This window comes from Lagenorhynchus albirostris, chromosome 11, assembly GCF_949774975.1.
Source record: "Lagenorhynchus albirostris chromosome 11, mLagAlb1.1, whole genome shotgun sequence".
Taxonomy (NCBI): domain Eukaryota; kingdom Metazoa; phylum Chordata; class Mammalia; order Artiodactyla; family Delphinidae; genus Lagenorhynchus; species Lagenorhynchus albirostris.
In genome coordinates, this window is record NC_083105.1 from 61536585 (window position 1) to 61563656 (window position 27072).

A 27072-nucleotide genomic window follows, 5' to 3' on the forward strand; every position below is an offset into this window, starting at 1 on the left:
TCCTTACTCTCGTTTTGCCACTGTATAGAATCCATCATACGGGTGTGCAGTATTTACACTCAGAATCAATTTAGCCAGTCCCCTTTTGATGGACACCTAGGCTGTTTCCACCCTTTTACTGTTGCAAACAATGCTGTATGAATAACCTTGTACACAGGCTGAGAGTACAGTCACTTAGACAGAGGTGGATGGGAAGGCAGAAGGGGCTCTAGAGGGCAAAGGAGCCTCAGGGAGGGGCCTGATTACCTAGTCCCAGCCCGGCCTATCCCTTCGTCCCCTGGCTCTGTGCCAGCCTGGCCTCCTCCTGCCTCCTCCTCTCCATCCTGAGCTCCTGGTATCTCCAGACAGGAAGGGACAGCCTTCGATTCCCTGCAGACCTGGGCTCTGGCTTCCACTGAACGCCAGATGAGGGTGCCTTGGAGAGGAGGATCTTAGGGGCTTGGGGCCTGGGGCTGGTACTATCTCTGGGCTGGAGCCACTGATAGCACATGCTCAGTACACCCTGAGGGCTCTGGTAGGGGATGAAGACCCGGGGGCCAGGGACTTCCTGGGGGAGTTGGGGTACGGGGGGAGGGGGCGGGGCAGTGCCTAGCAGCTCTAGCACAGACTTGCTTCGAGTGCCCAGTGCAGGTGGGTGGTCAGGGCACAGGGTGTGGCAGGCAGTGGTGAGGAAAGGACTCGCCAGGCTGGTCGTGACGGTCACAAGGTGGTCCAGGACTCCCCCCTCCTGAGGAGACTGCGCGAAGGGGAGGCTCAAGGTGGCCTGAAGTCGTTCTAGGAAAGACGGGGCGGCCTGAGCCTGGGCCTGTGCCACGAGCCCGGGCAAGGCTGGCCACTCAGGCTGGTAATGATGGCTGAGCTGCTCCGCTTGGGGCCGCCGCAGCAGCTGCTGGATCCTTTGCACCGTGTCGAAGCTGTCGGTCAGAAATGCCCACTCCAGGGCTGTCTTGCCCCTGACAGGATCCACTGCAGTCAGGTCGGCACCTGGGGACAGGGACGGGGTGACATGGGGTAGGACAGGGATTGGTGACTTGCAGAAGGGCAGATTCTTTAGCAGCAGGACTGATTGGGGTTACATGCAAAGCCACAGAGTCCCGTCCTGTTGCAGCTGGAAGCTGGGGCCCCTCTGGGGCTACAGCCCAGAGACAGTACCAGTCCCAGATCCCAACTTCCGGTTTAGGACCAATAGAGAAATTGGGGTCCAGCGAGGGGAAAAGACTTCACAGAGACCTACTGTGTGTGTGTCGGGGGGGTATCTCCAAAGCTGGAGAAGAAGAGACCTCCTGAGCCAAGGCACTGACCAGAGGGCTGGTGTGACGTTTGCCCAGGATGGGTGGGGAGCGAGATGTACCCTCTGGAGCAGGTGGAGCGGGGATTCTCATGGTTCCCACTCCTGGTTCTTCTCTGCACCACCACACACCCCTAATCCTGGGCGCCAGGGGAGTGGCAGTCACTCTGAGACAAAGGAGGGGGTGTAGAGCTTCCTCCCTTCTCACCCCAAACCCAGTGTGACGGGATGGGAAAGGGAAAAGCTGGAGGCTGGGGTCCCCCAGAGTGAACAACAGAGGGCAGCCCCACCTCAGGGAGTAATGAGGGCCCGAGACTCCACAGACAGTGTGGACTTCACCCCAGAACAACTCTACACGGCCACACGTCTCAACTACCCATCACTGCATTCCTGGAACCCTGGCTCGTCAGAGCTGGAAATCAGCCCAGAGAAAGCCATCACTCTCATCTTACACTGGTGAGGCCCAGAGAGGGAAGCTGTTTGCCCACGGTCACTCAGCTGGGGGCAGAGCCGGGATGAGAATTTAGGAATCTGGTTCCAGTTACCAGCCTTCTTTGTATTAGGTTCTCCAGCTGGTCTAGGTTATCCTCCCAAGCTTTCTTTTCTGGGACCGCCATTCCCAATGCAAATAGAGCTATCAATAGCTGGACTTTGTTGCTTGTGAGAAGCCCCAGCACACTCCCCTCCTCCAGGAAGTCAGCCTGGATTGATCTTCCATCTCCACCTCTCTCCTCATTGCAACTATGACAGCTGATTTAGTGTCTGGTGGGGAGGCGTGGGGGAGGGACTGGAGACCACACATCCTGGTTCAGGCCCCATGCACCTGCCATGAGGAGGGCAGCCACGCATTCGGAGCGGTCCCGCATGGCGGCCTTCATCAGCGCAGTTAGCCCCCGCTGGTCCCGGCGCTCCAGGTCAAGGCCAGCATAGTAGTTGATCAGGAGACTCACCAGAGGCACATGGCCTGCAGGGCACCAAGGGCAGAGCTTAGCTACCCAAGAAAGGGATGACAAAGCCCCAAACCCACCCTCCCCCCAACAAGGCAGCATCTGGGGTGGGAGAACGTCGGTACAAAGAGTGTGGGACTGTGGCCGGGTCTGGGGTGGGGGGGTGATGGGGTTTGGTAAAGGGTGGGGTTAGCAGCCTCTCACCTGCTTGGGCAGCCAGCATGAGGGCTGTGTCTCCTTCTTTGTCCTGCTGGTTCACATCCAGGAAAGGACAGCGGCTGAGCAGGGCCACAACACTTTGGAAGCCGTGGTAGCATGCGACCATGAGGCCTGTCTGGGGGAGGGACAGCTCAGCCCCGGTGCTTTCCTGCATGAGCTCCTTGGGGGGGCCCTGTGCCTCTACCCCACAACTGTCCCAGAGATGCTCCAGCCCCTGTGAAGACCCACTCTCACCCACTCCCTTCCTCCTGAGGACTCAGGCTGTGGCTGTTGATCCTGAGACTCTCTAAGGACGAGTGTGGCGTGGTGAGGACACAGAGCGCCCCCTGCTGGCCTGTGAAGCACCCAGGGTAGCTCACCCTCCCATTGCTGTCCACCTGGGTGGCCTCCTCTGGGGAGACCCCATCGTCCAGCATGGCTTGGAGCTGGGCAGTGTCATTGTGGAAACAGGCCCAGTACAGGGCGCCCAGCACGCAGCTTGGGGTAAAGGTCTCGTGGTCGGGGCAGGACAGGGTCTCAGCGACGTCCAGCCCTCCCTTCTGCAGTGTCAGTTCCTCCTCTTCCATCCTGGGGGCAAGAAGGTGAGTCTCCCCTCCTCACGCAGTTGGCATCTATAACACAGAATGAAGGGAACAGTCTCCCTGGATTCCGGGAGGGGTCCCAGCAGCTGGCCCTGGGGAGAGCTTTTGCCCGCTGGAGTCTCCCGTCCCATCCACCTTGGAGAGAGGACAAGCCCCTGGCAGGGAGACCGAAGGGCAAGAGCCCTAAGAGGGCCGAAGTCGTTCACTGCAAGTGAGGGTCCTAGCGAGAGTCAAGGAAGAGAGGCGGTCTTCTCTTTCCCATGGGACCTTACCTGGGGTTTGGAGGGTCCCTAGGAGGCAGTCATTGCTGGGGCCCAGCCTGGAGCCCACAGCATCCCCCCAGACTCCTGGGAGCACACACACCGGGTCTCTGGAGTGTCTCGAGGTGGACTAACAGCCCCAGGAAGCAACGCAGGTAACAGATGGCGCGACTTAACAGAAAAAGCTGCCTCAGACACCTCGGGGCTGAGCCGGATCAAGCCGGGCTTGTTAGGGATCGGGGTGCGGGCGGGGACGCTGCTCTCGTCTCCAAGCCGACCAACACCCGCCCCAAGAGCCTGGCCGGGGTGGGCGGGGCCCGAGTCAGGGCGGCTCCTCCCCCGCGGAGGCGGCTCTGAGAGTAAGACCCGCCTCTCTGCCGACGCGCTCACCTTCGGCCTTCTGGGGAGACTAGCTGCCGTAGAACCAGACCCTTCGACCATGGAAGCGTTGCCAGGTTTCGGAACTCGGCCCCCAAAGCTGAAGTCCCTTCCTCCTTGGTGGAGCAGGGCTTGGTGAGGGGGTGGGGGTGGGGTGGGAGAGAGTGCAGGTGAAGACATCTCACTAAATAGGGGCTGGGACGGAGGTGGGGTGCCAGGGGTCACCTGAATCTATTTTTTGAGGTTCTGGGAAAATTAAAGTATAAAGAATTGCTTAATTAGGGGTACAAAAATCATGATATATTAAGTTTAATGGATTAATCTGGCGTGGTAAATTAAATATGAAATATTTAAATTGTGTTAATACTTAAATAAATCATTTAAATTAAACCATTTATTTACAATTATTTATTAAATTAATAAATTATTATTAAAGTATTCTTTAAGTTAAATTACTATTAAATATCAAACTTAATGAATTGGGTTTGGACCTCAGGTGTAGAAAATGGAGCCAATCATATTGCTCTACTTATATCACTCCCACTATCAGACTGTACAAGATCTCTCTCTTGTTTTATTTTACTTCATTTGGTTTATCTCTTTCATCCCTGATCCCCACAGCCCATCCTCCTCCTTTCCTTTACCAATTGACACATATATCCTTGAAAATGTACACTTCATTGAAAAAGGTAGTGTTGATTTGTGTCCGTTTTAAGTAACACCTTAGATTGTGCTACAGAGCTCATCGTGTTTGTTCCTTTTACTCAGCGTTATGTTTTTGGGATCTGGCCTTGTTGCGTTCTGTGCAGTGCGCCAGTCATGAGTGCCTTTGGTTGTAAGTAACCAAAAGCTGACCTCAGTGGTGTTGGAGGCTGCCACATTCTGGCAGTTCAACATCCATCCAAAACTACAGAAGCTGGAAAGCTAAAATGACACCTCCCAGGTTCTTGTGAGCTAGGAATCTGTGATTTAGGTCCTACTCTTGCGTGAGGCATAAGTCTGGAATAGAACTAAGTAGCATGGGACATCCGTTTTGCTGTCACAGGTCATGACAGATGCAGGAGGGTCCTGGTGAGCAGCTTCCTGATTCATCAGCTTCCTGTAGTAGTGACTGTTGTTTTCCCCATCATAGGCAGAGGTCACATGCCTCCCAAAGCTGGGAGTTGTTCCAGGACCTAGAGCCTGCTTCTCCATTTAAACTAGCCAGATTTATTTCTGTTGTCTGCAATTGAACCCTAACTGACACATGTGGCTTAAACAAATAGAGGTTTATTCTTCATACGGGATAAAAAGTTCAGGCATAAGAAGCTGTTGGTGTTGACTCTATGTTGTCAGGGCCTTCTCTAGGAGTCTCTTGACTTTTCCTCATGGTCACAAGATGACTGCTGTACCTGTAGCCATCACAGTAAAATGTGGTGAGTGCACACTATGGACTCTAGGCAGCAGTTAGAAGAAATCTACCAGGTTATGTGTCAGAAATCACTGATGAGATGATAGAATCCCTATCCATAACCTCCCTTCTCTCTAGTCACCCTTTATTATACTTTGGTGTGACCAGGTGACACAACTTTGGCCAATGAAATGCAAGCAGCAGTCTGATGGGTGAGGCTCCGGAAAACAATCTTTGCTCTCTTGATAAAATATGTGAGGTGTACCTTTTAACCTCTTTCTTTCTTCCCTCTTATTCCTGCTGAATAGAATTCCATAGTGTGCACCCAGCACATTTTACTTATCTACTCTTCCAGTGATGAACACCCGTGTTGCCTCCAACTTCATGCCATTGCAAGGAATGCTGCAGTGAGCATCCTTGTACATATCTAGTTGTAGACTGGAAAGAGAGCATCTCTGAGACTGCTAGGTCCTAGGGAACATACATACTTATTGACCAGGTACTGTCGGATTGCTCCCTATTTTGCAGTGCACCCACCAACAGTGCATAAAAGTCTCCCAAATCATTACAAACCCTTGTACTTATTCGGCCTTCTAATGTTTGTCAATCTGATGGTACAGAACTATAAGGGGCTATTGCTATCTTACATTGGATTTTTCTGGTTATCAACAAGGTGAGCATCTCTCCACATACCTGATAGTCATTCTTGTTTCCCCTCCCAGGAATCACCTGTTCATAGCCTGGGTCCAATGTTCTATTAGAATTTCCTGTCTTTTTCTTATTGAGTTTTCAGGAATTCCTTTTAATATTCTAGCTAATACACCCCTTGTCAGATGGGTTTTAAAGGTGGCAACTGTAGCATAAACCTTTCTGTTAGCTTTATCTGTGGTGAACTTCATCGAAAGAAATCCTGAATTTTGATGTGGTTAAATTCATAAAAAATCTCCTTATACTTTGTGCTTTGGGGCCTTGCTTAAGAAGAATTTCCCACTCCAAGATCACAAGGATCTTCATCTCTCATTACTCTTGCAGTTTTATTTTTAATATTTAGTTTTTAATCCATCTGGAATTTACTTTTATATATGGTGTGAGGAAGAGAGCTGTTATGAACTGAATTGTGTCCCCCTACAATTCATATGTGGAAGGCTTAACCCCCAATGTGGCTGTATTTGGAGACAGTGATATTATGGAGGTATTTAAGACTAAGTGAGTTCATAGGGGGCCCTAATCCAATAGGACTGCTGTCCTTTTAGAAAAGGCAGAGACACCAGAGCACACTGTCTTTCTCTTTTTCTCTCCTCCCTTCCCCCACCCCTGTGTGAGCACAGTGGAAAGACCATGTGAGGATACAGTGAGAAGAGGCCATCTACAAGCCAAGGAGAGAGCTCTCACCAGAAACCAACCCTGCTGGCATCTTGATCTTGGACTTTCAGCCTCCAGAACAGTGAGAAAATAGATTTCTATGGTTTAAGCTTCCCAGTCTGTGGTATTTTGTTATGGCAGCTCAAACAGACTAATGCAAGATCCAGTCTTTTCTCCAACTAGTGAAATAACCCCATCTATTAAACAATTCTCTTTCCCCTGATTTGTAGCATCATCTTTATCATATATAAACTTCAAATTTTCTTTAATGTTTTATGTTGTGTTTGAGTTCTTATATCATTTTACTAGACTGTTCCAGTGCTGATGCAACACTGATTTTATTACTCCAACTTTGTAGTATGTCTGACTACCTGATAGGGTGAGTTCTCCATATTTCATTTTCTTTTTCAAAATTGATTTTTATTCTTTCATATAAAATTGCAGGACTTCCCTGGTGGCGCAGTGGTCAAGAATCTGCCTGCCAACGCAGGGGACACGGGTTCAAGCCCTGGTCTGGGAAGATCCCACATGCCGTGGAGCAACTAAGCCCATGTGTCACAACTACTGAGCCCGCGAGCCACAACTACTGAGCCCGCGTGCCACAACTGCTGAAGCCTGCACGCCTAGAGCTGATGCTCCGCAACAAGAGAAGCCACCGCAATGAGAAGCCTGTGCACCGCCACAAAGAATAGCCCCTGCTCGCCACAACTAGAGAAAGCCCGCGCGCAGCAACGAAGACCCAACACAGCCAAAAAAAACAAAATTGCAAATAAGTTTGTTGAATTCTTTAGAAAAAATTTGCTGGCATTTTGATAGGAATTGCATTGAATTTATAGATTAATTTGGAGAAAGTTGACTGCCTCACAATGTTAAATTTTCTCCTCCACAAACACGGTATATATCCATTTTCCAGGTTTTCCTTTATGTTCTTCAATAGTGTTAAATTTTCTCCAGCAAGGTCTTATACATTCATTGTTAGGTTGATTCCTAGATTCTTTATAGTTTTTCTTGCTATTGTAATTAAAGTCTCATATTTTTGTTTTTGTTTTGCTTATTGTTGACGTAGATTTAATTTTTTCTTTCTCTTTCTTAGACCTCATATATGCTGGACCAGATTAATCGCAATCCCCCGTTCTCATTATTGGTGCCTGTGTAGTCTGCTTTTATTTAGCTTATTAATTAGTTAATTATTTTTAACACGGCAATAAATACCCGTAATACCACCTCCAAATGAAAGCTTGAACTTGACAATACACTACGTGATTTTCCCAGTGTATCCCCTGCCTCTCCCCACCCGAGGCAGCTCTAATCCTGAATTTCATGCCCTTTGTTTTGTTCCTTTATATATTGTTTTATTGCATCTTTAGGTATTCCTTCAAAGCATATATATTGTGTATATTACACATATATAATTCTAGTATTTTAGCTTAAAGGATGTAAATGCTGTACGTAGCCTTCTGCTGTCTACTTTTATCACTGAATAACATATTGCTAAGGTTCGCTCATATTGTCGTGTGGTGCTACAGTCCGGTCATCTTTGTTGCTATGTGTATATTCACTCCATTGTGTGAATATACCACAGTTATCACGCTGCTTTATTGATGGATATTTGGGGGGTTTCCAAGTTTCTGCCACTATAAATTGTGCAGCTATGAACACTCTTCTTTTTTTTTTTTCTGATCCAGCATGGAGGTATGCAAGATCTTAGTTACCTGACTAGGGATCGAACCCGCGCCCCCCTGTAGTGGAAAAGCGGAGTCTTAACCACTGGACCGCCAAGGAAGTCCCAAACACTCTTCTTCTTTTAATGAGAAATTTCCATTTTAATATAAAAGTGGTCCTGTGCCTGATAACTTCAGTTAGGGACTCACACAGAACAGACTGGGTACTAGCATTTAGTAAAATTCAGTTGAAGATTACAGTGCATTTTAAATATAAAAATAAGACTTTTCGTTTAAAAAGAGTACATAGCCCTGGATACATCCATAAAACAATGGAAAAGTATAAAACAGGGCTACATCTAGTTATGGGTCCATAAGCCACAGGATTCTCAAACCTCACAGGATGTTTGATACTGAATTTTCTTAAACTTTTAAATAATGCAATTGATCTTCTCAGGCAAGATGCATTTGAAAGGAGGCCTGGTGAGTAATAACATTTGGAGGCTCTTCTGAAGTGACGGGATCCTCCTGGCTCTGATGCAGAGGCCCATGGGAGTACCTGGCGGAGAGGACAAACCGGGCTGCTATTTGAACAGGTGGGCACCCACATCCATCCATGAGAGGTTTACATTTGCTGGCACACGAGGGTTCCAAACCACAGTTGGGATCTTCCTTTTTCAACTTGCATCTTCTAACAATTCTCTGTATGGTTAAAATGTCCAGATTCCCCCGCAGTGCATCTGGAGCAAGGCTGAGCCGAGGAATCCCCACACTTGGTCTCCCCTGGCCACTGTGTGTCCTTCGTGCTCCTCCCGGCCCCAGGATTCCAGGATGCTCGCCTTCACCTGGGGGCAGCCCTGCTCCTGTGCAGCTGCCTCCAATCTCCTGCAGGCCATTTTCCAGTTCCCCGGAATCTGCAGCTCCTCTGGCCTCTGCCGTCGCCACCGGACCGGGGCCAGAGTGTCCACGCTGCCCCAGGCCTGAATCCGCCCAGCCTCTCATCAAACGCTCTTGCATGATTGTGTATGCAAGAGTATTCTAGGAGTGGAATTGCTGAGTCAAAAATCATTTAATTATACAATGTTAGGAGATAATGCAAACTTGTTTTCCAAATTGTTTGTACCATTTATAACTGAACCCAGTAAATGTAGAAGACCCTGTGCATCTTCTTCCACTCTTGTGTTGTCAGGCTTCTAATTTTTGCCAGTTAGAAGGATGTGAAGTGGTATCTCATTATGGTCTTGATTTGCATTTCCCTAATAACTAATATTGTTGCACATCTCTTCATGTGTTTGTGGACTGTATGTAATAGAATTCTCTGGCTGGACGCAGGCTACCCAACTAGAGAGTACATTTTCTAGCCATCCTTGCATTGAGTATGACTATGTGATTAAGCTCTGGCCTAAATTGACTCTTTGTAAGTGGAGATGGTATGCTCAGTTTCTAGAAGTATCTTTAATGTGATGGGAGTGTGTTCTTCTCGTCTTCACCATCTTGCCTTCTGGCTGCAGACATTATAGCTGGCGCTAAAGCAATCATCTAGGACCATGAGGCAGAAGCCATATGTTAAAGATGAAGGAACTACAGAGAAGGCACCTGGTTTATTTGTCTATACCTGGGCCCAAATCACACTGTCCTAATTACTGAAGCTTTAAAAGGAATCACGGTGTCTGCCAAAGCAAGTATTCCCACTTTCTTTTTCTCCTTTAACAATGTCTTGACTACTCTTGGTCCTTTGAACTATTGGTATTTTGAATGTTTGTCAAATGTGACAGACAGAAGACGGCCACAAATCCTTTTTGACACTTCTCCTCCTGGGAGGTGTTCTATTTACCTTTCCCTTGAACCTGGCTGGTCTTAGGGGCTCATGGCAGAAGTGATGCTGTGTGACATCTGAAGCTGGATCACCAGAAACCTTTCAGCTTCCCCCTTGGAAGTCACTCTCCAGACACTCTCTCAAGTTATTCCCTCTCAGGATGCAGCCACCATGCTATGAGAAGTCCAGCTTGTAGGTGCTATAGTTGACAGCCCCAGCTGAGTTTCCAGCCTCCAGGCTGCATCAACAGCATCATGGGAGTGAGCCACCTTAGGCATCCAGCCTAGTTGAGCCTTCAGGTGACTCCGGCTTTGCAATGAACACCTGTCTGCGACCCTATAAGAGACTCGTCTATTTAATCTGTAGATCAATGTAAAGAAAACTGATACCTCTGTAATATTGAATCTTCTAATCCTTAAACATGGTCTATCTTCTGTTTATTTAGATTTCTTTAATGTCTTCAATATTTTATAGTTTTCTCCCTAAAGGTCTGTGCTAGAGACTTACTGTGCCCACCCGTATTCAGTTCTTCTATCTCTTTCAGACATATGGAGGATTATACTTCCCCAGCTCTCTTGCAACTAAGCGACGTTGTGTGGTTAATTTGTCTAATAGGTTGTGAGTGGAATTGACAATGTCCCTTTTGAGCCTGTGCATTCACTTGCTAACGTAAGACCCTCCAGCAGCTTTTTTCCTGCCTTGGTGATGGCAGAGGATGCCTCATGGCAAGATGGTGGAGGCACAGGATCAAAGCAACCTGAATTACCAAATTGCTACCTGGATAATCATCCAGACACATGGCAGATTTTGAGTGAATGAGAGTGAGAAATCAACTTCTTGTGTGTGTTAAAGTACTGATATGTGGTTGACTAATAGAACATTTTATATTGTCCATGTTTTGATAGATTTTTTTCCTACATACATTCTGATGGTAGGTAAATAGTATCCTTTTATTAATTTTATTAATATTTTCTAACTGCTTATTCCTATATTCTATATTTCTACATATTATTTTTACATTCTATTTTATATTTTATGTTTTATTCGGATAGAATATATTTTGCATATTAATTTTATATGCAACAAGCTTTCTAAACTTTCTTATTGATTTTAATAATTTATCTATAAATGCTTTTGGATTTTTGCACCTATATTCATGGCTGAAATTGGCCTCTAATTCTCACTTTTTATCACCCTTGTCAGGTTTTGATACCATAAAATAATAAGTCATAAAATAGGCTCATATAGTAAGTTGAGAAGTATTCTCTCATTCTCTCTTTTCTGGAAGAGTCTGTGAGGGGATCATGATTATTTGTTCCTTAATATTTGTTACTCTTCCCAGTGAAATCAACCAGGCTGTAGTTTTCTTTCTTCTTTTTTTTAATTTTTTTTGCGGTATGCGGGCCTCTCACTGCTGTGGCCTCTCCTGCTGCGGAGCATAGGCTCCGGACGCGCAGGCTCAGCGGCCATGGCTCATGGGCCCAGCCGCTCCGTGGCACGTGGGATCTTCCCGGACCGGGGCACGAACCCATGTCCCCTGCATCGGCAGGTGGACTCTCAACCACTGCACCACCAGGGAAGCCCTGGACTCCTAGCTTTTTACAGAAATCGTCTATGAAATTCCTCACCTTGATTCTGTCGGATATAAAGGCTATGGAAATTGAAGCTCAAGTTTGCCTAATTCAACAGCTCAAGCTAAAGTATATTCTTTGTTCTGTTTCCCTGAGTTTCTGCCTTCCCTTAGATTTTAACCTAATAAATTCTTGCTATCTGGCCAACTCTTCAATGCTTTTAAAATAATTTGTATTTTAACTTGCATTTTTACTGTTTTACTCCGAAAGATTAGTCTAGAGTCTAGCCAGTCATATTATTGGAAATAAAATTTCCTCTAATCATGATGAAAAATCAACCTAATAGGAAAATGGGCAAAAGACATGGTAATTAATTCATAGAAGAAATACAAATGGCCAAAATAAATATATGAAAAGATACTTCATCTCACAAGTAAGCAGGACAAGGCAAATTAATGGGGACTTCCCTGGTGGCACAGTGGTTAAGAATCCGCCTGCCAATGCAGGGGACACGGGTTCGAGCCCTGGTCTGGGAAGATCCCACACGCCGCAGAGCAACTAAGCCTGTGCGCCACAACTACTGAGCCTGCGCTCTACAGCCCGTGAGCCACAACTTCTGGGCCCACGTGCCACAACTACTGAAGCTCGCACGCCTAGAACCCGTGCTCTGCAGCAAGAGAAGCCACCGCAATGAGAAGCCCACGCACGGCAACGAAGAGTAGCCCCTGCTCGCCACAACTAGAGAAAGCCCACGCACAGCAACGAAGACCCAACGCAGCCAAAAATAAATAAATATATTTTTAAAAAATAATGAAATATCAATATTACTCTGGACCATCAGCTTAACAAAAATTAAACACTAGTAATATTAAATGCTTACACTGTTGGAAGAATGTAAATTAGTATTTTTGGAAAGCATTTTGACAGTGTCTATCAAAATAACAAATGTACATACACATTAATCCAGAAATTCTGATTTTAGAAATCTTTCCCAAAACAGCACTTGCATATGTGAACAAAGATATACTGTGTATAACTTTGCAGTGTTATTTGTATTAGTAAAAAAATTTAGAAACCACTTAAATGTTCATCAGTAGAGGAGGGGCTTGGGAAAATATGCACGTGTAGATTTTGCCGTCATTTAAAAAAAAAAAAAAGATAGGGGAATTCCCTGGCAGTCCAGTGGTTAGGGTTCCACACGTCCACTGCAGGGGGCACGGGTTCGATCCCTGGTCGGGGAACTAAGATCCCACATACCGTGCAGCATGGCCAAAAAAAAGGATAGATCCATATGGATTGCTCTGAAAATATCTCTGAGAAATGTTGTTAATTGAGAAGAAAAACTCAATGTAATATATATATCACGTGTGTGTGTGCACCCGGGCACAGTTGGCTGCTTACATATATGTAAGTAATGCATAGAAAGGCCTGAAACAGTAGTTCTCAACATTGGCTGCACAGTGTAATCACTTGAGGAGTTTTAAAAATAGTGATGCCTGGGGACTTCCCTGGCGGTCCAGTGGGTAAGACTCCACGCTCCCAATACAGGGGGCCTGGGTTCAATCCCTGGTCGGGGAACTAGGTCCCACATGCATGCCGCAACTAAGAGTTCGCATGCCACAACTAAAGATCCAAGTGCTGAAACTAAGACCGGGCACAGCCCAATAAATAAATAAATATTTTTGAAAAAATAGTGGTGCCTGGGACGCACCCCAGAGATTCTGAGGTAATTGGTCTGGGGCACAACTTGAGCAAGGGGATTTTAAAAATCTCCTCATGTGATTCTAGTGTGCAGCCAAAGTTGAGGACTACTGTAAAGAATGAAGCTCATTAAAATGTTAGTAGTGGGGACTTCCCTGGTGACACAGTGGTTATGACTCAGTGCTCCCAATGCAGGGGGCCCTGGTTTGATCCCTAGTCAGGGAACTAAATCCCATGTGCATGCTGCAACTAAGAGTTTGCATGCCACAACTAAGGAGCCCTGGAGCGACAACTAAGGAGCCTGCGAGGCACAACTAAGGAGCCCACCTGCCATAACTAAGACCCGGTGCAACCAAATAAATAAATAAATATTTTTTAAAAATGTTGGCAGTGATTCACTTAAGGAGGGGGATAGGAATGAGATGAAAGGGGACCTTCATATTTTGCTTTTTAATGTTTGAATCTTCCACCAGGATAATTACTACTTGATAACAAAAGGGGAAAAGAAAAGAATCAGAAAGATTTCCCTATTTCCTCCTCTTCCTCCACAACCTCTGCTGTACAGAGTTCATCATTGCTCAGTGCTATCTCAGAAATTCATTCATTCACTCAATAACTATTCATTGAAACCTACTTTGTGTCAGGCATATATTTTGGCTCTGGTGCTTTTCACACTAGTTATCATTAATCTCATACTTGGCTATTTCCCTCACCTTGGTCCCTCTATCTCCTGCCTCTAGCACAGGGTCCGCCACTCAGGAAATGTGAATTTCCTGAGGCTCTCCTCCGGCCTGAAGAACCCCTCAGCACCATTCAGGAGTGACTGTACTAGAAGGATAGGAGCCTTTAACTTGTGCTGAGAGGCCCCAGGAACATCTAGCGAGGTAAAGGGGATTTCACATTTTGCTTTTCAAATTCTCTTCCCGCAAGCCTTGAGAAGCTCCTGCCAGTTCAGTACACACACCACCACCCCCCAGCCTCTGCAAGGGTCCTGTTTCTGAAAGGCCACTCTCAGCCAGCAGGTGGCAGCCCTGTGCAGGGATTGGGGGAGCATCCCCACCCAACAGAGTGGAGGCTATAGCAGAGGGTTCTGGGGTCAGGGGCAGGTGCAGGGTCTTGGCAGGACTAGTGCACAGGGGGAGGAGAGTGGTGGAGTTCGATTTGTGGCGCAAACCACGAAGGACAGGAGAATTATTTTTGTAGGTCATCATTCGTCAACTTCTCCAGGCACCCAGAAGTTTCATGAGCTTTCTTTTACATTCCATCTGCAGCGATGCCCATTTGGAGGTGCCCCGTCCAGGGCTCGGGAGACCTCTGTGTCCCTCCCCCACCCCTGCTCAGTTCCTCAGCCTGGGTCTTGACCCTTCCTGTGTATGTCTTTGCTGATAGAGATGATTGCGGCAGGGGGGGAGTGGAGGTTGCTGGTTAATGTGTCAAATAATGGATAACATCCTGGGTGATACAGGTAACTTTCTGTCAGGTACCTTTCCTTCTGGAGGCTCCGTGTGGCGGCCTCAAGGATTAACCGTGAAGGAATTGTGCAGGCTATCCTCCTTTTGATCTCTGAGCTGCTGGGGTCTGACAGGAGTTTACCAGAATGCTCTTTTCTTGCCACTCCAGTTTCTCTTCAGCTTAGTTCTCGTCACTGCCTTCTGTCTGGCCATCTTTTCAGTTTTTGATCTTTCTCATCCTTCTGTCTGGGTCTTTCCATCTTTTGACCCCTCTAACTTGCTCTCTCAAGCCCTGATAATATGCATTGTTTGGAGTACCGGCTTGATTCTCTCTCTATCTTGCTCTCTGACTGTCATGCCGTATCTCCAGCCATCTAATCCTCCGGGCTGGGGTTTGCAGGAGTCTTGACATGTGGAATTCAATCAGAAAAAAAGGGGGAGTTTGGGGGAGAGCACAGTGGCAAATCTTCAGATAAAGAGCTGAGAAAGCGCTTGGGTCCAGTTTGGAGCACAGACCAGTCACCCGTCAGGAGCCAAGTGTCCTCTCATCTCATCCTCTTCCTTTCTTCCAGGATCTTTTTCCAGCATGAACCACCCTATTCCTATCCTACAGGTCTGGTGGCAGGTACAGCTGGGGCCAGAGGTCAGTAGGGAAATGGCCCAACCCAGCTTAAGGACTAGGAATGGTACCCAGCAGGGTAGGGCGGAGAATGGAGGAGATGGCCTCTGACCCCAGCTCTGGCCCCTTCTGGGGGTCCTGTGTGACCTGCCATAGGTCATGCCCCCTCCTCCCCAACCACGATCTACATCACAAAACCCACAGCTCGTAACTCAATGCCAACCAGGGAAGCCTGGGATTGATTTAGGGCCCCCTCTGACCAGTTCACCATCACTAGACTGTGGCCCCGGGGGTGGGGGTGGGGATGAGGGTCATGGGTGAAGTTCAGGCAGGGGGGTCCTGCCCAACACTACATCATACCTACTGCGCTCTTAGTGGACTTTTCGGGTGAGGGGTCCAGGCACAGGAGTTCAAGATTCTTGCTGGCTCAGCTCAGGACCATGCTGAAGGAGCAGCGTCCACGGCTTAGGAGGTGTTCAGGGTGAGCATCCTCAGGATTCAGGCCCCAGGCGTCTTACAGAGCAAAGACAGCCTCCTTACGCACCACCGAGAGCGCAGATAGGTCCTAAGTAAGCCCCTCCCCCCATCGCCACCAACCTCAGTTATCCTGAGCTTCTCAGGGCTCATCTTCCCAGCCCGGGGTTCCACAGTCCACCACCAATTACATATACGTTTCACCTGGTGCTTTTTTTTTTTTTTTTTTTTTTTTTTTTGCGGTACGCGGGCCTCTCACTGTTGTGACCTCTCCCGTTGCGGTGCACAGGCTCCGGACGCGCAGGCTCAGCGGCCATGGCTCACCGGGCGCAGCCGCTCCACGGCATGTGGGATCTTCCCGGACCGGGGCACGAACCCGTGTCCCCTGCATCGGCAGGCGGACTCTCAACCACTGCGCCACCAGGGAAGCCCCCTGGTGCATTTCTTGTTGTTAGCTTCCATCCATCCACTATTCCTTTCTCGAGATATCACTAAAGAATCTCCTCCATTTGGAATGTTTCAAACTTTTTTGACCATCACCCACAGTAAACACATCTACCTTCAGCCTCAGGACACATGAACATACATATAACTAAAAGCAAAGTTTTATAAAACTATGTGATGCACTGTGATGTTTTCTTTTTCTATATGATGCACTGTGATGTTTTTTGTTTTTGTTTTTTTAATTTATTTATTTATTTTTGGCTGTGTTGGGTCTTTGTTGCTGCGCGCGGGCTTTCTCTAGTTGCCGTGAGCAGGGGCTACTCTTTGTTGCGGTGCGAGGGCTTCTCATTGCGGTGGCTTCTCTTGTTGCAGAGCACGGGCTCTAGGCGTGCAGGCTTCAGTAGTTGTGGCACGCTCTAATGTTTTCTACTCCATTTTATTTTGTTGTAAGAAAAAAATAATTTTACAAACAACTAAGGTGCTGACACAGTTTATAAGTAACCTGTTACATTTTTACACCTTCACAAGTTGTAAAGCCCATTTTACAAAGAGGAAAATCCACATCATCTTCATAAAAGCCAGTGAGAAGGTAAGGCAGGGTTCTTTCATCGACCCATTTTATAGATGGAGAAACACAGACTGAGAGGTTAATGGACCTGCTTGAGATCACCCAGCTGGTGAGTGGCAGGGATAGGCTTCCAAGCCAGGTCTTTTCCGTGCTGGTTTGCGGTCCCCTGTACCCTGTAGCTTCCTTTTCTCTCCTCCTCAACCCTCCCAGTTGATATCATTATCTCTTTCCAGTTTGAAGGCCATCCCTTCTGGGGGGAAGATGGAGGGACAGAACATCTGAGTAATTCTGTTTTCCATGTCATCTGTTAGCCTTGCGCCATCTGCCGATTCTACTCTCAGCCCCGACCCTCTCTCCCTGAGAGGCCGGAGCTGGGGAAGAGGCTGTTTTCTGGGGTCAGGACTCAGAATACCCACAGAACGCTCACTTTTCTGCTCAGAAGCAACAGCAGTGGACGAGAATTACAGGGCGCGCAAGGGAGGGGAACGAAATGGGGGAAAGGACTTTCTGACATCAGAGGGATAAAACAGTAGGAGTCCCCCACCACTCGCAGGGTCTTGTCTTCACGCCCCTCACACCTCCACCTTGGTGAGGCTCCGGAGCTGCTGGGAGGATGCACTGATCCCGGCAGCCCGAGCCTTGCAAGCTGCTCGGGGTGAAGGCAAAGGAAGTCCATCTTACAGGGAGCTGGGGCAGATTTATGGGGCCTCGGGTGTGGCCGGCTGTTACTCAGCCTCTGACTTTTTAGTTCACCAGTCTCCTCCCCCGCCCCATCTCCTCCCCAAGAAGGCCTTTGTGCAGGACAATGAAGAGTCTATAAATTCCAGGGGACAGGGATGTCGGGGGAGGGGACACTTCAGCTCAGCATAGACAGCAAAGGGGGGCCTCCATGGACCTACTGCATCTCATCTAATCCACGCTGGAGCTCAGAGAGAACGGTGGGCCAGGACTTTCCACTGCTTTTGACAGATGAAGAAACAGGCTCAGGGGCAGAGGGTGTCTCTAGTCCCTGCTCCGTTCACTCTATCTTTGAGTTTGGGTGTCAATACGTCACGGTATTTATTTTCCCTCTCTTACTCATCCCCTGGTCTTTCCCTCAAGCCAGGCATTCACTCAACAAACACGTGTATTCACTCAACAAACACTCATTGATTACTAACTGTGCCAGGCCGAGGACAGAGGCAGAGCCTGGCCCGCCCTGGAGGAGCACACAACAGCGGGCTGTGACTTAGAGGTGCCAAGAGTGTAGCTCTAACCCCAGTTTTTCAGGCTGGCAACCTGTACCCTGATCTCTTTCCTCAGCAAGTCCTCTGCAGCTGATGAAGTACTTCCACAAGCAATTTTTTTTTTTGATTGAAGTATAGTTGATTTACAATGTTGTATTAGTTTCAGGCATACAGCAAAGTGATTCAGTTATACATACATATATATCTTTTCTTTTTCTTTCCAGATACTTTTCCCTTATAGGTTAGGGCTCTTTTTTTTTTTTTTTTTTTTTTTTTTTTTTTTTTTTGCGGTAAGCGGGCCTCTCACTGTTGTGGCCTCTTCCGTTGCGGAGCACAGGCTCCGGACGCGCAGGCTCAGCGGCCATGGTCACGGGCCCAGCCGCTCCGCGGCATGTGGGATCCTCCCGGACCGGGGCATGAACCCGTGTCCCCTGCATCGGCAGGCGGACTCTCAACCACTGCGCCACCAGGAAAGCCCCTAGGGCATTTTTTAATGTAATCCTGCCCAGGGCTCTGGGAGTTAGGTATTGTGTATGCCTCCCACGACGCTTCGTTAATATGGCGCTGAGAAGGTAAGTGGTTGCCCTTTGGCAAAGGGCAGAACACCAGGACCCAGGTCCTTGCCTCTTTATCACAGCTGCACCTCTGAGTGCTGTGGGGACCCAGAGCAAGGGCACAGGCTGTGGCCTAAACGTCCTCTTCTACTCACTTGCCCAAACTAGCCCTGTGCCCCCATGCTGACCCTTCCCTGGTTCTGTTCTCCTGTTGCTGCGGTAGTTATTAAATGCCCCAGCTTCAACCGTATATTACTCATCTCACGCATCTATTGTGCGATGAAAATTAATGAATCCAATGCTGACGATGCGTGTGCATGTTTGCTGAACGATCACACATTGTGTGTATCTGTGTGTCTCTACTTGCAAACTGAGGCTATTAGTAGGTACTTTGTCATACAAATTAAATTAATTACGCCATGTAAAGCACCTAACGCCTGGCACATAGTAAATGCTCAGTAAGCGTTGGCTGCGAAGATTACCGTGACTGGAAACCACAGGCCTGCCCACGTATATGAGGCATTTGGGTGAACACAGCGGTTTGCAGCTGGCCCCCCAGGGAGTAGACCCCTAAGTGACCAGATAGACTAGTGTCCAGTTCATTTCCCAGGGACTCCCGCGTTCCTGAAATGTATGGAAATACTGAGCACCTTCTGGGTTTGTGCTGGCCATCATGCTAGCAGAGAACAAGAAAGACACCTGAATTCATGAAGCTGACATTCTGGTAGGTGAAACAGACCACAAAGCACGTGAATGAAGAAGACGGTTACAGAAAGTGGTAAGTCCTGTGGAAGACACAGATGAGATTAAGGGACACAGTACATCAGGCAGATGGGTGTGGGGCTGCTTCAGTATTGTGGTCAGGGCTGATGGGGGAGGTGACATACCTGTGAAGGAGCTGAGCAGAGCGTTCCAGGCAAAGGGACATGCAAGGCCAAGGCCAGAGGTGGGGAAAAGCTTGTCTAGTTCAAGGAACAGAAAGGCAGCCAGGGTGAGCAGCGCCTAGGCAGAGGGGGGGATGCCAGAGGAGACGTCGGCATAGGCAGGGGCCAGGGGGAAGTTGGGGCTCTCTTCAAGAGGAAGCCATGGAGGCTGTGTAGCAGGGAGTGACATGCTCTGATTTGTTTTCTGATTGGTATTTTTAACGCCCCCCTGGCAGCTGTATGAGTTGACTGTTGGGGAACCAGGAGAGCAGACAGAAACCTCTGAAGCTGTGCAAGGAAGTAGGAGTAATAGGGGCTTACGTGCTGGAGAGGTTGGGGGCGGGGTCTGATCCAAGATACAGCTTAGAGACAGAAGCGCCAAATTTTGCTAATGAGCTGGACAAGGGAAGGATGGGAGAGTAATTCGGGAAGAGAGAAAGGGCCAGGGAAGCCCAGTTTGTAGAGCCGTGTCCTGGGTCTTGAGAGCCCTCTTGTTCTCTCTGGCCCTGCCCCTGCCCCACACAGGCCACCTCGAGCCATCTGCGCTCCGGCACACAGTCCGCTGCCCTAAAGCACGGGCAGTCCAGGCTTGCTCCTTCCATCCCTCAGTGAGAAAAGGTGCCCCTTGCCTTCCTCCAGCGTCAACTCCTGCCAAGGCCCGAGGTTGGATTTCGGACCCCATTCTAAACTCCCGGCCCTTGTTTAGATCACAACCTGCACAACCGTACAGCTCCCCTCTCCCCAGCCTGAACCCCTGCCCGGACCTGAACACCCTAGGAGCTCTGAGACCCACAGGCGCGGGGCTTGGAGGGACAACCGGCCTGAGCCGACTCGGGCTGGGAGCGGGACGGGAGGGCTTGGCCTTTCCTAAGGGAATCTCCCAGCCCCGCTCCCGGGGGAAGGAAGTCCCCTCCCGGACCTGCGCCCCTCACCCCGCTCGCGGCCCAGTCGCTTCCAGGCCGCAGAGGCCGCCGCCCCTCCCGCCCGCGAAAGCTTGCAAGGCCGATCTTCCGGCCTCAGGCTAAGGGCGGGGGAGGGTCCGAGCGGTAATTGCTGCCATCTGCTCCCTCCTCCCTCCCCTCCCCCAAGCCTGGGGGAGGGGCTGAGGCGTAGCGAACGCCCCCTCTTACGCGCACCCCCGGCTCGGGAGGGGAGGGCGGGAGCTCAGGGGTGACCCGCGAACCCGCCTTGGGGCGAATGCTGTGGGGTACCGAGAGCGCCCCGACCCGCCGCTCTTTGGCCGCGGACGGGGATTCCCCTGCTGGAGTCCCACAGCTTTACGAGACACAGAATCCCAGTGTTCAGGTTCTGCTCCTGGTGGGGTCGAGACTTCTGAAGCATCCTGGGGGTTGTCCCTCCTCAACTCGCTGACGCACGCTTTGGTCTGTGGTCACGTCTTGCTTTGGGATATTAACGCATCAATCTCTGAACAGGACGGCTGTGACTGGTGTGGGTGGAAGGGGAGGGGAGGGTGAGGAACCCAGGGGAGGGCCTGGAACCCCCTCGAAGAGGCTGGGTGGAGGAGACAGAACTTGGCGCTCAGACGCCTCCCTCAGGCTGGGCTGAAATTCTCCTCCGGTTACTCCGCAAGGGTGGGGCATCTTGAATACGTTCCTTCTCCGCTCGGAGCCGTTTCCTCCACTGTAAAACGGGGATACCCTAGTATCTACTTCTTGGGTGATTCCACAGAGGGCTAGTTGCTAGTCTTGGGGATACCAGGAGCATCAGGCCCTCCCCTGGTCTTGGGGAGCCCCCGGGGCAGGGGGAGTGATGACAGGGGTTGACTGGGTCCTGTGGAAGGTGCTGTGACAGCTGGGGACCCTGAGGAAGCAGAGACTCCGCTGGGGAAGAGGGGGGTGGGCTAGGGACAGGAGGCCAGGGAACAGATGATGCGAGCGAGCAGCCTCACTGGGGTCTCTGCAACATCAGCTTCAAGCGGTGAGGATGTTGTCCTCTCCATCCCTGTACTGATGGCAGCTCTGGGGGCATTGGGGGTGCTCACAGGGCAGAGTACCCCACTGCCCTGGCGCAAGGAACCACTGCCCAAATGCTTACACATCTTCACACACACCCTCAGGGGTCTAAACAATCCCCCAGGAGCAGAAGCACAGGTGATCCTGAGTGAGATTAGGCTCCCATATATATCAAGCCCTCACCCACCTTCTCATGTCAAGGTCCCTGGGTGACACAGGTGTCCTTCCTGCCAAGATCCTCGGAACTCACCTTGCGGCACAGAACACCTGCTGCCTCCCCTCCTGCAACCTTGCCAACTCCAACAATCCTGTGTTTGCCACTGAGGCCAGTTCCAGAGGGGCGGAGCTACAGCCCCTCCCCGCAACCATCCCCATGACCCACCTGATGGTCTGATTCCGCAACACAGGTGAGCCGTGGGGATGCTCAGCAGGCCTGCTCCCAACCCAGGAGGGGCTGTCACTATAGGGCGGGGATGCAGTGTGAGATGTTCTGGAATCCTAGGGACCACGGGACAACCTGAAGGTATTGCCTGCCGGAGGCATCAGGAGGCTTCTGGGTTTGGGCTGGAAGGAGAAATAGAAGTTCATGGGGCAGGAAGAACAGCACGTATATTCAATATCCTGTGATAAACCAAAATGGAAAAGAATATTTAAAAAGAATGTAGGGGACTTCCCCAGTGGTCCAGTGGTTAAGAAGCCGCCTGCCAAATGCACGGGACATGGGTTTGATCCCTGGTCCGGGAAGACCCCACATGCCTCGGGGCAGCTAAGCCCATGTAGGACAACTACTGAGCCTGCGCTCTAGAGCCCCTGAGCCATAACTGCTGAAGCCCGTGTGCCTAGAGCCCGGGCTCTGCAACAATGAGAAGCCCACGCACCGCAACGAAGAGTAGTCTCTGCTCACCGCAACCAGAGACAGCCCATGCGCAGCAACGAAGACCCAGCACATCCCACCCCCTCAAAAAAAAAGAATATAGGGACTTCCCTGGTGGTTAAGACTCCGAGCTTCCACCGCAGGGGTCGCAGGTTCCATCCCTAGTCTGGGAACTAAGATCCCACATTCCGTAGGCCAAAAATAAATTAAAAAAAAAAAAAAGAATGTCTATATGTGTATAACTGAGTCACTTTGCTGTACAGCAGAGATGGGCACAACATTGTAAATCAACTATACTTCAAAAAAATGTTAAAAATTTTAAAAAAAAGAACAGCATGTGCAAAGACTCGGGACTGTGAAGGTAGTGATGTGTCTGGAGCAGGAGTGTTGGGCAGGAGGAGCTGACTGGGAAAGGGAGCAGAGAGGTGTGTGATGGAGGCTGAAGAGATACATACCTTCGACTTGGGTTTGTTGTAACAAATTGACGTGTCAGCATAGGGAGGGACAGAAAGGAACATAAGATGCTGGAAGGAGTGAAACTGACAGGAAGTAAGATATAAAAGTCAGTGCTAGCCCAGTGATTAAAAAGACCATTCACTCATCTGGGCCTCAGACCTGGGAGACAATAGGGACTGGTGGGGACTGTGGTGCTCACGTCAGCCCCAGGGATCCCTTCTGGAAGACCAGTTGCTACTCAGCTCTGGCCAGTTGTTGCCATGCCAGCCTGTGAGCTTAGTATTGTCAGCTATTTTCAAGAAAAATTACAAGTGTAGGTTTTTATGTGTTGCCTCCTGGTTTTTAAATGTTGACAACTATTTTTTAAATCTTTGAAATGGTGTGTGTGTCTAAAACACACATAGCACAGATATATCTGAGGATGCAAACATACCAGAAGGCTGTTGGAAGTTTTGTAAGAGGGAAATGATCTGAATAACAGGCCCGGGTTTTAGAACGCCCACTCAGGGGCATTATGGAGGAAAGGCCTGGTCAGTGAGGGCAGTTGCAAGTGTCAGGACCAGAGGGGCTGAGGCCTGAACAAAAGCAGCTAACCTCGAGAGGAGGGAAGGCCCCAGGCACAGTGTAGGGGTCTTCAGGGATTAGCCTTCCCTGGGGGGTTATAAGTCGCCTATCCCTTTGTCCCCTTTGACACTGCAAAAACATCATCTAGTGGGTAGGGAGACCTATTTGGAGTTGGATGCCCCAGAAAATCCCCAAGGTTGCACTTTAGCAGGCCACCTGGAAGAACTGGGTAAGATATTCCAAACAGCCCCAAGAGGGAGGGGCTGTGTTGGGGGAGGGGCTCAGGAATCTGCCTGGCCTTCAGGAAGACCCCAGCCAGCCCTAATGGGAACCACACGTGGGGTGAGCTGGAATCCTGGATTGCCTGTGACGTCTGGCTTTGGAATCAGACACTTGGCTCAGGTCACTCCTGACCTGCTGAAGTCTGAGGCCTCCCAGCCCCAGCTCCCTTCGTAATCGCTGCCAGACACATTCTGCCCCAGCTCTGGGGCCTGCCTGGGTCCTGAAGAGGAGGTGCTTCTCAGCTTCCCCCCACCCCCATTTCCTGCTAGGAGAGCACCTAAGTTCTGGGGGACTAGGGGTTCTCAGACCAGAATCCTAGGCTTCCTGCTGGGCCAAGGGTTGATGATCTCAGAGTAGCAGAGCAAGAAGTCCTTCCCAGTGTCCCCTCAAACAGCATGCCCTGAACTTCACACACCTCCTGGCGCCCTGAGCTGCTTCTGGCCTTGTAGTAACTGGTGCCCTTGGCCTCCATCCCTCCCCTGTAGCATCTACGAGGCACTCTGTGGCTCTGGCAGTCACAGCCTCTGCCATGCCCCAATGAACCTGCAGGTTCATTTCCTGCAGGACCTCAGGCACCAGGAGCAGGGAGCAGTCCAAAGGGCAGGGGAAGAGCCTTGTGAACAGGTGGTTTGCTCCTGAGGAGTCTCTGTAAAACCAGGGAGGGGAACAGGTTTCTCCTAGCATACTTCCTGGTGCTCTCTCTTCCCCCTAACTCAAACACCTCCAGGCCCGGGGACTGGAGCTGTGTCACATGATATTTCAATACAACATGGAGGGTCTAGGAAAATTCCCAGTCCTTATTTGAGTGGCTCACTCCAGCCTTTGGGCCATGGCTGTCATCACACCTGCTAAACCCTCTTCATAACCCTCCAACTATAGTGCGTCTGTATGTGTGGGTGGGTGAGTGGGGACGCACTTCCTGCTCAATCCAGGACCCTCCCAATGACCCCCCACAGGCCCTCAGCCCCAGCCCCCTCCTCCTGGGTACCCTCCTTGAGAACTTCCAGGCAGCCTGCTCAGCATCAGGGCAGGGGCCCAGGCGCTCGGACAGGCTGCATTCCTGGGGGAAGGGGAGAGGAGAGGAGGACTGCACAGAGCACCCTCCTCCCTTCCGGCACAGACCAGGCTGCCCAGCCTGGAGCTCTCTCCAGCCTGCTGAAGATGGCCAGAGTAGCGCCAGCAAAGCCCCTGGCAAAGGCAGCAGGACCAGGCACATAGGGGCCCCTCCTGGTCTCTGCTAAGGACGAAGTCATCTGTGCCTTGGAGCTATTCTACTCCTGAGGGGACCTAAGGTTCCAGCATTAATAATGACCCACAGTGGGCACTGACTGGGTGAGAGGTCCATGGGGTGAAGTGCCCAGGCATGGAGAGGATGCAGGGCAGAGGAATAGGACAGCCCCTCGGCATAACTTAACACCACACTCCTGCAGGGCAGCTCAGTCTCCCAGGAGTCTCTAGAGAGGGTTTAGGGACTTCCACAGAGAAATCAGGTCCAGTAGGATGGAAATCAGGCAGCAGTTGTAGGATACGAGAGAGTACTGGGGAGGAACAGGGAGCCTCCTCTGGAGCTGGTAGATTCGGGTAGTCCCTCCAACCCAATCCATCCCCATCCCCCAGCCTGGTTTCGGGAAGCTCTCCCAATGAATATTTTAATAGCTCAGCGCTGGGCCTGATTGAATTTTAATGCTGGCGACCCGAGCCCGGAGCCGAGTCCAGGCAATTAGTCAGGAGCCATTAATGCTGACGGAGCTGATTTATGGGCGGGACCGACCTGTGGGGGGCGGGGGGTGGGGGTGGGGTGGGATGGAGTGCTGGAGCCCTAGCTGCCGGGAGGCCCGGGATTGGGCGGACAAAGTCTCCGGCGTCAGCCAATCCCTACGGCTATCTTGGCTTGCTTTGCATCTCATTTGCATAGCACTCCCAGCGGGCAAACCTGGGCGATGGGGAAACCCAAGGGTAGGGGCGACTGGCTGAGAGCGGGACCCAGGCTTGGCCCTCATCCTGAGACCTGACTAGCATTTATGGCGAGGGAAATGTCTCTCTTTTGCACGTGGGATTCCACTGGACAGTCTCATTGTTCAAAGGACCTGCCCCCAAATCTTGGTAGGACCCAGTTCTGGGGGAAAATTCCAAAGGAGGAGGGGAGCAGAGAGGAGGGCGGACCTGGGAACTCTGGGCAAAGATGCTGGGGCTCAGGACCTAACAAAGGACTCTGGGTTAAAACAGACAGGAGCCTTAGGGAGCCCTTCCTGTGTGCCAGGCTCTGTGACTCCGCGCGTTCCACGGCTCTTCCGCCTCCCCTACCGGTTCCCAGTCCCTACTTGGCCTCTCAGATGGAGGTTCTGCACTGATGGGGATGAGGGTTTTGGGTTTTCATGATGCTGGATTACGCCTCCGAGGCCTGGGAATGAATCCAAGGGGCTTTTGGAGGAGATGGCCCTCCTCCCCTCCCTACTCCTCACCCCCCTGACCTGTGTGAATGAGCTGGGACTCAGCCTGGAGTGCTCTATTGAACTATGCCCGACCCCTTAAATCGTAGGTCAAGGATTTAGCTGGCCTGTCTGCTGCCACTCTGGCAGGTGGCCTCCTCCTTACCAGCCCCCCACCCCTGTCTGAGCTTTCAACCACTGGAGATGTGGTGGAGAGCCAGCGTCCTTCCCCATGGGTCCAGGCCTTATCTGAGCTGGAGTGGTCTTTACCAAGGGAGGGGCAATGGAAGGGAGTGGATAGAACTCTGGGCTGAGAAGCCAGTCCCTACAGGGAGGCTTGTGAAGGGGTTGGCAGGGAAGGGGGAGGCATTAGTCAGGGAAGTCTTCCTGGAAGAGGGAGGGCAGGGTAGAGCCTGGAAGGAAGGGAGGCACCGGTCAAAGAAAAAGAAAAGGAGAGGAAATCTTCTGCAAGGGAACACCCTGTTTGAATCAGGAGAAGGTGAAGTGTAAGCTCAAAACTCTCCATCCCTTTAAGCAGTAACTCAGTGTGAGGCTGCCTGCCAAGGCAGATGAGGCAGGATGTGAAGGGATGATGAAAATTAGTGTCACTATTTAATGAGCACCTAGTATGTGCTAGGCACTATGCTCAGCACTTTAAATATACAGTTTCATATAATCTTTAGAGCAACCTAAGGAGGTCGTATTCTAGTATTCTTAGAATTCCCATTTTACAGATGAGGACACTGAGGCTCTGAGAGAAGCGGTAACTTGTCCAAGATCACATAGCTGCTTGGTGGCAGAGCCCTTGCTCTTTTCCACCCCTCCATACTGCTCACAGTCATCTCAAATTCAACTTATACTCTTCTTTTTACTTTCCAAATCTCCTCCTCCTCCCATGTTTCTTACCTCCCTTTACCAGCATCTACCTAGTGATAAAAACAGATACTGCAGGTAATCTTTGCCCAAATCCTGAGAAACATTCCCATTTACATTGTCACCCAAGCCTGTGACCTTGGTGTCATCAATCATTTACAGTTCCAGGATCTGCTTCCTAAAGATTT

General features: G+C 50.1%; 1 protein-coding gene and 1 pseudogene across 1 annotated transcript; both read right to left on the reverse strand.

Moving 5' to 3' along the window:
* Positions 1-242: 242 nt before the first annotated feature.
* Positions 243-2560, reverse strand: ANKRD33 (ankyrin repeat domain 33). Its single transcript, XM_060165349.1, has 4 exons — positions 2440-2560; positions 2112-2252; positions 589-984; positions 243-394 (listed from the first exon to the last, which is right to left on the reverse strand). Exons 1-4 carry the CDS (start codon positions 2558-2560, stop codon positions 243-245), a joined length of 810 nt encoding a protein of 269 aa, XP_060021332.1.
* A 6217-nt stretch (positions 2561-8777) lies between these two features.
* Positions 8778-24054, reverse strand: LOC132529963 (uncharacterized protein C10orf143-like; annotated as a pseudogene).
* Between the last annotated feature and the right edge of the window lie 3018 nt (positions 24055-27072).